The 13184-nt window shown below is 48.3% G+C and overlaps 1 protein-coding gene across 1 annotated transcript; it reads right to left on the minus strand.

The window, feature by feature from the left end:
- Nucleotides 1-5724: 5724 nt before the first annotated feature.
- Nucleotides 5725-6036, minus strand: LOC144677348 (histone H4-like). The gene has a single exon (XM_078537485.1). The coding sequence runs from the start codon at nt 6034-6036 to the stop codon at nt 5725-5727; it is 312 nt and encodes a 103-aa protein (XP_078393611.1).
- Between the last annotated feature and the right edge of the window lie 7148 nt (nt 6037-13184).

Consider the following 13184-nt stretch of genomic DNA (forward strand, 5'->3'; position numbering starts at 1 on the left):
ACTCTCTCTCTCCCCCACACTCCCTCTCCTCCCCAACACTTTCTCTCCCCACAACACTCTTTCTCCCCACACTCCCTCTCCCCAAAACTCTCCTTCCCCAACACTCTTTCCCCCCCCAACATCCTCTCTCCCCACAACACTCTCTATCCCCCCAACACTCTCTCTCCCCACACTCTCCTCCCAACGCGCTCTCCCCCCAACATACCCACCCCCACACTCACTCTCTCTCTCTCCTCCACAACACTCCCTCTCCCCCCCCCAAAACTCCCCCTCTCCCCCAACACTCTCTCTACCCCCACCCAACCCCTCCACAATCACTCTCCCCCACCCCGACCCTCTCAGACTCACTCCCCACCCCTACCCTCACCCTCTCACATTCTCTCTCTCTCTCACACACAGCCTCCAGTCACTCACTTACTCAGTTGCCAGTGGGCCCTGCCCCTCCGGCTATCTCGTGCCCCACTCTGACCCACCTGGGCCCCTCTGCTCCATCTGCCTCGTGCCCCAGACCCTGAAACCTACCTTCAAAAAGTACCTTCCCACTCTTTACTGATCGTCCAATCGCAGGTTGGCTTCTCTCTGCATTTGCTGCTGTTAGGCTCAGTAGTAAGTCAGTTTGGTGTGCTGCATTGAGTTGCTAGAGGGTGGTGGATCTGTGATCTGGTGTGGTCCGACATCACTAAACCACTGTCATACAGCAAGTTGCATTCATATATTACCTTTAATGTAGCATAAACCTGCCCAAGGCACTTCACGGGATCATTAGGGGCCAAATATTGACACTGAACCCTGCACTGAATGCGAGGGAGAGGATGACCAAAAGTTCGGCCAAAGAGGTCGGTTTTAAGGAGCATCTTAAAGGAGCAGAGAGAGGCGGAGAGGTCTTAGGAAGGGAATCCCAGAGTTCTGGACACACCCCCCTCCACCAGGCAGCTGAAGGCACGGCCGCTAATGGCGGAGCGATGGAAGCCGGGGATGCTCAAGAGGCCGGAATTGGAGGAGAGCGGAGACCTTGGAGGGGAGGTGGTTACGGAGATTGGGCTGGGGTAGGCCGCAATGGGATTTAAAAACAGGGATGAGAATCTTTCGGTGCAGGAATTCCGGTGGCATTGGTAATGGTGGCACGTCCAGGGAAGAGAGTTTGCCACCTGACTGGTCGAGCCTGCTCCAGACTCCAATTGGCCCTTAATTGTCTCCGACGTGTCACGTGTGGTAAACAGTTACCACAGAAACTGGTGTTAAAATGGTGCTGGAGAGTGAGTAAGTTCTGATGATAGGCCTAGTGCCTTACAGCAAGCACCATGTCAGAGTATCGAACCCGACTGTAACCCAAACAGGCAGAAAGATGTCAAGGAATTGGCCGCTAGGCCGACATTGGTCAACTATCGACTAAAAAACCGGGTGTGGCATTGGGAGCGAGCGAAGGATGGGGGGGGTGGGAAATTTGCAGCCGCGTTTTAGCCGAGATGGTGGTGTAGCGGTCAGGTCACTGGACTAAGTAACCCAGAGTCCCAGGCCAATTCTCTGTGAACATGGGTTCAAATCCCACCACAGCATCTATGTGGATTTTAAATTCACTCAATGAAATTTGGAATGTAAAGCTCAGTCTCTGTCATGGTGATCCACGAAACCATCACCGATTGTTGTAAAAAAAACCCCATCTGGTTCACTAATGCCCCCTTTAGGGAGGGAAATCTGCCCGTCCTTACCCAGTCTGCCCTACACGTGACTCCAGACCCACAGCGATGTGCTTGACTCTGGCCTAGGGCAATGAGGGGTGGGCAACAAATGCTGGCCCTTGCCAGCGATGTCCACATCCCGTGAAAGAATAAATTTTTAAAAAAGGCTTATGACTACTTGACGGCTAGTGTAGACTTGAATTTAATGACCTCTACCACCTAGCAGGACAAGGGCAGCAGACACATGGGAACACCACCACCTGGAAGTTCCTCACCAAGGCCCTTTCGACAGCACCTTCCAAACCCACGACCGCTACCATCTAGAAGGACAAGGGCAGCAGATAGATAGGGACACCACCACCTGGAAGTTCCCCTCCAAGTCGCTCACCATCCCGACTTGGAAATATATCGGCCGTTCCTTCACTGTGGCTGGGTCAAAATCCCGGAACTCCCTCCCTAACAGCACTGGGGATGTACCTACCCCACATGGACTCCAGCGGCTCAAGAAGGCAGCAGCTCACCACCACCTTCTCAAGGGGGCATTTAGGAATGGGCAATAAATGCTGGGCCCAGCCAGCGACACCCACATCCCCACGAGTGAATGAAAAAGTAATCCTATCGAATGGCAAAGCAGGCTCGAGGGGCCGAATGGCCTACTCCCCGCTCCTGTTTAGGTTCTTAAGTGCCCCAGATTGCTCAGAAAGGATCATCCAGGAGTTACGAGGAAAGAAACAGAGAGGATCGGTGTGGGGTGGGAACTCAGTTTTCTGGGAAGTTGTGAACATCTGTGGAAGCTTTTCCTGAACCTCATTTAGCGGCAGTGATTTAGCCTCTTAACTGACCCAGGGAGAGAGAGAGAGAGGTTCCTCGAGGCAGCAGATGTTGGCAGCTGTGAATGTTTGCTTTAGAAATAGTTTTAATTTGAAGATTAGATTGTGATACATTCCAGCCCTTAAATGGCTCATCAACAGTTTCCCTTGGCTAGCCCACATCAAAATACCAGCTGCACAGCGACTGATCTACAATTCCCAAATCCCCCGCCATGCGCTGTTTGAATTACTGCAGATATTTATCTGCAGTGAACACAGCCCAGGAGGTCCTCCCCAACTGTCCCAGTCGAATAGCAGGAGGTCCCCCTGCACAAGCCATGTAGAGGAAGCGGCCTTCAAGCAGGCTTTGGACACCAGGGCGGTCCCTCGACGATAAAGAGGCCTCCTGCAGGCCTTAGGGAGCCAGCGATGCAAAAGTTGGCCTCGGCCCTAGCTGAAAAGGGCTTGAAGGGAAAGAAGCCTTTCCGGACAGGCCTTGAAGCAAAGGGAGGGCCCGAACAGGGTCCCGGATGCCAAGGGGGCCTCACCAGATAGACTTTGAAGAGAAGGAGGCTTCAGGCTAGGTTTTGGAAGGAGGCCAAGGCCTGAAGATGTGCCTTGGATATCAGGAGGCCACCAGACAAGTTTTGAAAACTACACCTCTGTAATGAACTTGGATAGCAGGCCTCCTTGACAAAGTAGGCCTCTGGATTAGCATTGAAGAGAAGGAGGCCTCCAGCCCAGCATTGAATACCTGGAGCCCTCCGACCAGGCCCGGGATATCAGAAGCCTCCAGTGAGGCCTTGGAGACCTTGAAGCTTTGGCTGCTAAACAGCCAGTAGTGACCATGCTGTGGTATATGGGAGTGATTGCGAGTCACGTACGAGGCAGTGGATGTTGGATGATTCGAGACATTTGGCTTTATTGCAAAGTGTAACTATTCATAGCACTCATTTCCATCTTCAATACTCAATAACAACAGCGACTAGCATTTATATAGCACCTTTAATGTAATAAAACATCCCAAGGTGCTTCACAGGGGCAGTTATCAAACAAAAGTTGACACTGAGCCACATAAGAGAGATAAAGTACACAGGATTGTATAAGTTATACTGCACAGAAACAGACCATTCAGCCCAACCAGTCCCTGCCGGTATTTTTGCTCCACTCGAGCCTCCTCCCATCTTTCCTCAGCTAAATCTCTCATCCTGACCCTTCTCCCTCGCATGCTGGCCTAGTTTCCCCTCAGAGGTCCCTTCAAGTTCCACATTCTCCCCACTCGCTGGGGTAAAGGAGTTTCTCCTGAACCCCCGACTGGATTTCCTGGTGACTGTTTCACATCGACGGCCTCTAGTTCTGCCCTTCCCCACAAGAGGAAACACCCTCTCTGTGTCCTCTCGATCAAAACCTTTCCTGACCCTCCCTCAGGTCACCCCCTCAGTTTTTATTCAGGAGAAAGGGGACCCAGCCTGTTAATCCTTTCCTCATCTGTTTCTGGTATTATCCTTGTAAATCTTCTCTGCACCCTCTCCAGTGCCTCTATATCTTTTGTATAATACGGTGACCAGGACTGTACGCAGTGCTCTAAGTGTGGTCTAACCAAGTTTCGATACAGATTTAACATAACCTCCCTACGTATCAATTCTACCCCTCTAGAAATAAAGCTTAGTGTTTGGTTTGTTTTTTATGACCTTGCTAACCTGTGGTTTAACTTTTAGTGATTAATGTATTTGTACTTCGAGAACCCTTTGTTCCTCTACCCCACCCGGACTGTTTCCTTCCGAGCAACAGCTGACCTCTCTCTTCCTCCTAGCAAACTGTACGGCCTCACAGTTATCTGTGATTAACTTCAATTTGCCAATTATTTGCCCGTTCCACCCTTTTATTAATGTCCCGCTGTAACGCGCCATCCACCTCTCAGTGTTAGATGTTACAGCAGATGATGAAAAACTTCGTCAGAGGTTTAAGGAATATCTTAAAGGAGGAAAGTGAGGGAGACAGGCGGAGAGGTCTAGGGAGGGAATTCCAGAGCTTAGCGCTCAGGCAACTGAAGGCCCGGCCGCCAATAGTGGAAGGATTAAAATCAGGGACGCTCAAGAGGCCAGGATTGAAAGAGTGCAGCTGTCTTTGAGTGTTGTAGTGGGCTGGAGGAGGTTGCAGAGATAGGGAGGGTTGCCAGGGCTGGAGGAGGTTGCAGAGATAGGGAGGGTTGTAGGGGCTGGAGGAGGTTAAAGAGATAGGGATGGTTGTGGGGGCTGGAGGAGGTTACAAAGATAGGGATGGTTGTAGGGGGCTGGAGGAGATTACAGAGATAGGGAGGGTTGTAGGGGCTGGAGGAGGTTACAGAGATAGAGAGGGGTGTAGGGGCTGGAGAAGGTTACAGAGATAGGGAGGGTTGTAGGGGCTGGAGGAGGTTACAGAGATAGAGAGGGGTGTAGGGGCTGGAGAAGGTTACAGAGATAGGGAGGGTTGTAGGGGCTGGAGGAGGTTACAGAGATAGAGAGGGGTGTAGGGGCTGGAGGAGGTTACAGAGATAAGGAGGGGTGTAGGGGCTGGAGGAGGTTACAGAGATAGGGAGGGATGTATGGGCTGGAGGAGGTTACAGAGATAGGGAGGGGTGTAGGGGCTGGAGGAAGTTACAGAGATAGGGAGAGACCAACAAGTGTCTCCAAAGGACTGCAAAACTGACAAGGACAGCTCCAAAGATCTACTGGAATCACCTAACTTAATGGTCATCACGTGCCACCATCTCCAGCTGTTATGGCACAGCGGATGGTAAATGCTGAGCTGCTCAAATCCCAGGGGGGAAACTCGAAACAACAGCCACAACTGTTTTGCAATTTGCATTTTTATTTCGAGAGGCATGCTTTGAATTCAGTGTAATACGCCCACTGAGTCTTAGATGCCTATTTTACAAAACTAAATTAAACTGTTATTAATAAAAAAAATAATTTTAAGTACATACATACACGTTACTACTATGATAATTCCTAGTTCCCCCTGATTAATCTGATTCCCAGTTACACCTCCGTTAAGGCAACAGTAATGTGGTTGACTCTTAACTGGCCTAGCAAGCCATTCAGTTCTCAAGGGGCAATTAGGGAGGGGCAACAAATGCTGGCCTAGCCAGCGATGCCCACATCCCATGAATGAACTTTGAGGACTGCGGTAGTAGTTGCAGTGAATCACCAACAGTGTGTGTTGTAGAGTGGCTCAAATGTTTTTGTGGACAGTTCTCAACCACCTAACCCACACAGAGTTCGCCCTTGGCGTTTCAGGGCATAGACCACGTCCATGGTGGTAACAGCCTTGCGTTTAGCGTGTTCCGTGTAGGTGACCGAGTCCTGGATAATATTTTCCAAGAAGACCTTGAGAACCCCACGAGTTTCCTCGTGAATGAGGCCGGAGGTGCGTTTAAAGTCTCCACGATCACCGAGGCGGTGAATGGCGGGTTTAGTGATTCCCTGGATATCATCTTGGAGGACTCTCCGGTGCCGTTTAGCACCCCCTTTACCGACACCTTTAGCGCCTTTGCCTCTACCGGACATCACACCCGGAGACAAAGTCTTGTAGGGTAGCTGAGTTGTACTGTTAGCGATGGGGTTGTTCTACAGACACTTCCTGGGTGGAAACATTAGGTTTAATTATAATATACTCAGCAGCAACTACACGTGTGCTTTCAACTCCAACTCTATCTCCACACTGACTGCTGAGGTAACCTGTGCTACTCTTCTATTGGTTACTACAAATCATGTGATCACCCCAATACGTATTATTCTTAAAGGTACATTACATATAAATAAAACCATAATTACTACATTCCTCCCCCTTTAACTCAGCTGTATATATTACACTTACAAGTACATATTTTTCAAGACGACATAATATTTACACTGGGTAAGGAATTTACAAGTTCAGTCTTTCAGGTGGTTTCCTGGTACATGTGGAACGTCTCAGCTCCACAACCTCAGGTTCTTTGTCAGGAACCTGCTTTTCCGGAGTTGCCTGAACATCAGGTGCTTTGATGGGCACTTGCAGTTCTGTAACCTCAACTCTTACAGGAACATCAGACATGTCTGTACTGGGTTGAGTATCGTCAACAGGAAACGCAGACCCGGTCATGGTCACTGGTGGAACCGAATCTTGGTGATTTGTCTCTCTCTTGGGTCCACATGTTTATGGATGATCCCGCCTTCCACCTCCACGTGGTAAGGTAGACGTCCAGTCACCGGTAACCACTGTGGTCCTTCCCCGAAGTCCTTCACATATATCGGCTCTCCAACGGTAAATTTCCTCTCGCGGCTATGCCGGTCGTGTCTAGTTTTCTGGCTTCCCTGACTCCTTTCCACCTTCCCCTCTAAATTCGGCATTTTTAAGCTCAGTCTTGTCCTGAGACGGCGTTTCAATGATAACTCTGCAGGTGTGACACTTGTTGTTGTGTGAGGGGTGGTCCTGTAATGAGACAGAAAGCGTGTTAGCTTGATTGCCAAGGAATCACCAGTTAGCTTTTTCATGCCTGTCTTGAGCGTTTGAACTGCCCTTTCGGCCAGTCCGCTTGACGTGAGTGATACCGTTGAGGCTGATAAACCGTTGAAACTCAGCACTTGTAAATGCCGTGCTGTTATCAGAAACAACTACTTCTGGTAATCCGTGAATGGCAAAATTCTGATGTAGTTTCTCAATTGTAGCAGTCGACGTTGGTGACTTCACCGCATATACATCCAAACATTTTGAATGGACATTGACAATGAGCAGAAACATTGTTCCCAGGAAAGGTCCAGTGTAGTCAATGTGTAACCGCACCCAGGGTCTACCTGACCACACCTGTGGGTGTAATGGAACTGGTCACTGGCAACTTTTGCAGTTGCTGACATTGTACCCAGTGCTTTACTAAACTCTCTATTTCGCCATCCATCCCAGGTCACCATAGATAGCTGTGTGCTATGGTCTTCATTCGGGAAATTCCTGGATGGGCTCTGTGTAGTTCAATTAAAAGTGGCTCCCTTCCCTTTGGAGGAACTATCACTCATGCCCCCACAATAAGCTGCCATCCTGGCTGGTTATTTCAAGTCTCCTGTTGAAATACAGTTTCATTTCATCAGATACCGGCTCCTGTGACCAACCATGTAGCACTTGTTCTCCTACCTGAGGCAGGACTGGGTCCTGACTTGTCCAGTCTCTGTTGAGCACATACCGCTGAGGAATCTAAGAAATTTAACAGTAAAACAAGTTCCTGTGGAACTGGGACGTGCTCATCATTTTCTTGTAAAGGCAAACAAATGAGAGGCAACCTTATTGAAACATATAAGATTCGTAGGGGGCTTGACAGGGCAGATGCTGAGAGGTTGTTTCCCCTTGTGGGAGAGTCTAGGATCAGAGGGCATAATCTCAGAGTAAGGGGGTGCCCATTTAAGACAGAGATGAGGAGGAATTTCAGGATAGTGAATCTGTGGAATTCTTTACCGCAGAGGGCTGTAGAGGCTGGGTTGTTAAGTATATTCAAGGCTGAAATAAGCAGATTTTTAATCAGTAAGGGAATCAAGGGCTATGAGGAAAAGGCAGGAAAGTGGAGTTGAGGATTATCAGATCAGCCATGATCTCATTGAATGGCGGAGCAGACTCGATGGGCCGAATGGCCTACTTCTGCTCCTACGGCTTATGGCCTTATGACTAAGAGCATCGGCGTTTGCGATTTGCTTGTCAGGCCTGTGTACAAAAGTGTATTCATATGCTGCCAGAATTAAAGCCCTATTAGTATTTCTGTATCTTCATTCTACATGCCCTCTTCTTTCTAGCGCTGACTTTAATCTCGGCTTTCGTTCTGACTTCACTATTGGCCAGACTTCTCCCAGATGCCGGCTCAACTGGTCTGAGCCTCCCAAAATTTCATTATCTGTCCGCTTCTGGGAAAATTCTGCAACTTTTGCTTCCAAAGTCTCTTTGACTTCATTTAGTTGATTCTTCAGCTCTTTTTTGTTCTTGTTTGCTGCCTCCTGGGAAATTGAGCCTGGTTGTGTCTCCTCTGCCAACTCGTCCTTCAGTTTGTTCAGAGAGGTGCTGAATTCTTTCTGTTTCTCTTCACACTTATCCAGAGGTACAAACTTTGACCTGAGGGAATCTTGTCGTGCGTGAAGGTCAACAGGTTTCCTTTTCCCCTTCGGAGGTAGCTCACCTCGTCTTGAACTCTGTCATCCAGCAGGGTCTCTTTGAGTTCCTTCTGCTGTTCCACCAGGTTTTGGTTTAAGATAGCCTGCATTTCTTCAGGTTGTTGAGTCCTTACACACTCCTTTCTCCAAAACAGAAACACTTCCTGCTTCCTTTTGGAATCCCAGTGGCCAATCAAGGTTTATTCCCCTTAGCCAATTTCACCCTAGAAGATTTGGTCCTCTGCCTCTCAATACCAACACTGGCAGCTTTGCCAATTGGCTTCCATAATGGACAGTTACTCCGCTTACGCCTTTTACTTGAATGTCTTCACCTGTGTAATGTAACGTAGATGAGACTTTAATGCAGTGATTCATCTTAGGGATCTGTCCTTCAAAGGTAAGTTGACCCTTACGTTGACCAGTATGGCCTAATTGTTCGCATGCATTACAGTACTTTTCCAATGGAGAAAAAAACCATAATGCATCAAATTTCAGGCTCTTCTACATTGTAGATTCCATTGGGCTTCTTCTTTTGTTGACAAGCCTGCTTGAATCTTTCGTTGCACTGCCCCATCCTATGTCCATTGCTGTGACAATCGTAGCATTTGATTTTTTTAAACTGCCAATTGCTAAAAGACTGATTGTTTCCACTTCCATTAAAATTATTCTTCGGTTTCGCTGCTAAGTTATTTTTCTTTATTCTTCGGCTAACGGGGCCTGTTTCCCGCTTCTCAGCAGAGTCTCACTTTTTTGTGCTCTTTTTGGCTGAGGTTCCCCGCCCGATGTGGAGGACGGTGCCATTTTGCGCGCCCTGTATTGCTTTTGAATCTCTCACTGCTCTTCCCATGGCCAGCGCTGTCTCTAGCACCTCCGTGAAATCCAGATTCACTTCGGACAATAATCTTTTCTGAATAGTGCCCTCTTTCACGCCCACACCTTAAACGATCCCTGAGCATGTCGTTCAGAGTCGTACTGAGCTCACAATTTTCCCATTAGCTGCTTCAGATTTGCCACATAGCATGCAATTGTCTGTCCTGGGGCTCTATTTTGTGAATTAAACCTGAACCGTTGCATCGTGACTGAGGGCTTGGGTTGAAAGTGTCCCTTCGCAAGGTCCCACCAATTCATCGAAACTCTTCGAATGTGAGCGCTGGGCGCCGTCAAACTTTGAATTAAACCATAGGTTTTGCTCCCACAAGTACCTCACTGCTCTTCCCCATAATCTCATTCGCTTGAAAAAAGAACATGAGGCATTCTATGCATTGAAGACCAATCATCTGTGGCTGTTTAAAAGGATAAATTCTCCCCAATTGTGGCATTTTGAGAGGGGATATCTTCTTCAATTCTAATGGAGCTTGCTACTTACAATCACTGGGCGAGGTACAGATCAATATTTTAAACTTGACTTCTTCAGTTCAATCCTGTTTCATCCTCGTCGCCAGTTTGTCACAGGGTGGTCGAGTTGTACTATTAGCAATAGAGTTGATCTGCAGACACTTCTTGGGTGTAAACATTAAGTTTGTTTACAATATACTCGGCAGCAACTACACACGTGTGCTTTCAACTCCAACTCTATCTCTGCACTGCCTGCTGAGGTAGCCCGTGCTACTCTCCTATTGGTTACTACAGATCATGTGATCTTTCCGAACAAATATTATTCTCAAAGGTACATTACACACTAAATAAAACCATAATTACTACAGTGTGTTATGAGTGTCAACTTGGCATAGAACAGTTTGGTGGCATAACGGTCTTGTTACTGAACTGGTTAATCCAGAAACCTACAGTAATGCAAACAAGGGTTCAAATCTCACCACAGCAGCTGGCGAGATTTAAATACAGTTAATTCAATAAACCTGGTTTAAAAAGCTAGTCCCAGTGATGGTGACCACGAAACTATCATTGATGGTTGTAAAAACACATCACATCTGGCTCACTAATGTCCTTTAGGAAATGTTTTCTTTATTTGTACATGGGATGTGGGCATAGCTGGCTAGGCCAGCATTTATTGTCCCTTCCTAATTGCCCTTGTTTAGAATCAACCACATTGCTGTGTGGTCTGGAGTCACATGTAGGCCAGACCAGGTAATGCAGGTTTCCTTCCCTAAAGAGCATTAGTGAACCAGATGGGTTTTTAACAACAATCGTTTTGTGGTCATTATTAGACTTTTAAATCCAGATTTTTAATGAATTCAAGTTCCACTATCTGCCCTGAGTGGGATTTGAACCCAGGTCTCCAGCGCATGACCCTGGGTCACAGGATTACTAGTCCAGCAACAATATCACTGTGCCACCACCTCCCCAACATGGTTGACTATTAACTGCGCTCTGAAATGACCTGACCAGCGAGTCGGCGAGAATCTGGCTTCAAGGGCAAATCGGCGAGGAGTATAAGTTCCAGCCATGTCCAGGTCCTGAGAATGAACATATTTCTTACAAATACAAAGCGAACACTTTTGGTGCAGCACTGAGGGACTGCTGCACTTTCAGAGGTGCTACCTTTCAGTTGAACTGAGGCCCTGCCTGCCCTCTTGCGTGTGGGATCCTGCTGTGCTCTCGTTGGCGGCTGCGCTTCCCTCCAAAATAAGAGTGACTGCCCTTCAAAAGCTCTCCATTGGCAGCTGGGATGGACTGAGGACATGATAGGCGTTATATCAATGCAAACTATCACTTCTTTCTTGATGGTGAGATTTGATTTGACGATTGGCTTGGGATCGACCTTCGCCTCCCCTCAAACAGATCAGCTTCCTTTGGAGCCAGGTCTCATATGAATTAGGAGCAGGAGTTAGGCCACTCAGCCCCTCGAGCCTGTTCCGCCATTCAATAAGATCTTGGCTGATCTGGCTGTAACCTTCCACCGACCCCCGATAACCTTTCACCCCCTCGCTTATCAAGTACCTATCTACCTCTGCCTTAAAAATATTCAAAGGCTCTGCTTCCACTGCCTTTTGAGGAAGAGAGTTCCAAAGACTCACCACCCTCTGAGGGTGGCAAGGACGCAGAATGTACTCTGGGTGGGGGACTTCAATGTCCATCACCGAGAGTGGCTCGGTAGCACCACTACTGACCGAACTGGCCGAGTCCTAAAGGACATAGCTGCTAGACTGGGTCTGCGGCAGGTGGTGAGAGAACCAACAAGAGGGAAAAACATACTTGACCTCATCCTCACCAACCTGCCTGCCGCAGATGCATCTGTCCATGACAGTATCGGTAGGAGTGACCACCGCACAGTCATTGTGGAGATGAAGTCCTGTCTTCACATTGAGGATACCCTCCATCGTGTTGTGTGGCACTACCACCGTGCTAAATGGGATCGATTTCGAACAGATCTAGCAACTCAAGACTGGGCATCCATGAGGCTCTGTGGGCCATCAGCAGCAGCAGAATTGTACTCGAACACAATCTGTAACCTCATGGCCCGGCATATACCCCACTCTACCATTACCATCAAGCCAGGGGATCAACCCTGGTTCAATGAAGAGTGCAGTAGGACATACCATAAGCAGCACCAGGCACACCTAAAAATGAGGTTTCAACCTGGTGAAGCTATAACTCAGGACTACTTGCATGTCAAACAGCATAAACAGCAAGTGATAGACAGAGCTAAGTGATCCCACAACCAACGGATCAGATCTAAGCTCTGCAGTCCTGCTACATCCAGTCATGAATGGTGGTGGACAATTAAACAACTCACTAGAGGAGGAGATTCCACAAATATCCCCATCCTCAATGATGGAGGAGCCCAGCACATCAGTGCAAAAGACAGGGATGAAGCATTTGCTACAATCTTCAGATAGAAGTGTCAGGCAGATGATCCATCTCAGCCTCCTCTGGAGGTCCCCAGCATCACAGATGTCAGTCTTCAGCCAATTTGATTCACTCCACGTAATATCAAGAAATGGCTGAAGGCACTGGATACTGCAAAGGCTATGGGCCCTGACAATATTCCGGCAATAGTACTGAAGACTTGTGCTCCAGAACTTGCTGCGCCCCTAGCCAAGCTGTTCCAGTACAGCTACAACACTGGCATCTACCCGGCTATGTGGAAAATTGCCCAGATATGTCCTGTACACAAAAAGCAGGACAAATCCTACCTGGCCAATTACCACCCCATCAGTCTTCCCTCCATCATCAGTAAAGTAATGGGAGGGGTCATCAACAGTGCTATCAAGCGGCACTTGCTTAGCAATAACCTGCTCACTGATGCCCAGTTTGGGTTCCGCCAGGGCCACTCAGCTCCTGACCTCATTACAGCCTTGGTTCAAACATGGACAAAAGAGCTGAACTCCCGAGGTGAGGTGAGAGTTACTGCCCTTGACATCAAGGCAGCATTTGACCAAGTGTGGCATCAAGGAGCCCTAGAAAAACTGGAGTCAATGGGAATCAGGGGGGAAACTCTCTGCTGGTTGGAGTCATACCTAACACAAAGGAAGATGGTTGTGGTTGTTGGAGGTCAGTCATCTCAGCTTCAGGACATCACTGCAGGAGTTCCTCAGGGTAGTGTCCTCGGCCCAACCATCTTTAGCTGCTTCATCAATGACCTTCCTTTC

Source organism: Cetorhinus maximus, unplaced genomic scaffold (genome assembly GCF_964194155.1).
Source record: "Cetorhinus maximus unplaced genomic scaffold, sCetMax3.hap1.1 HAP1_SCAFFOLD_2448, whole genome shotgun sequence".
In the NCBI taxonomy this organism is placed as follows: domain Eukaryota; kingdom Metazoa; phylum Chordata; class Chondrichthyes; order Lamniformes; family Cetorhinidae; genus Cetorhinus; species Cetorhinus maximus.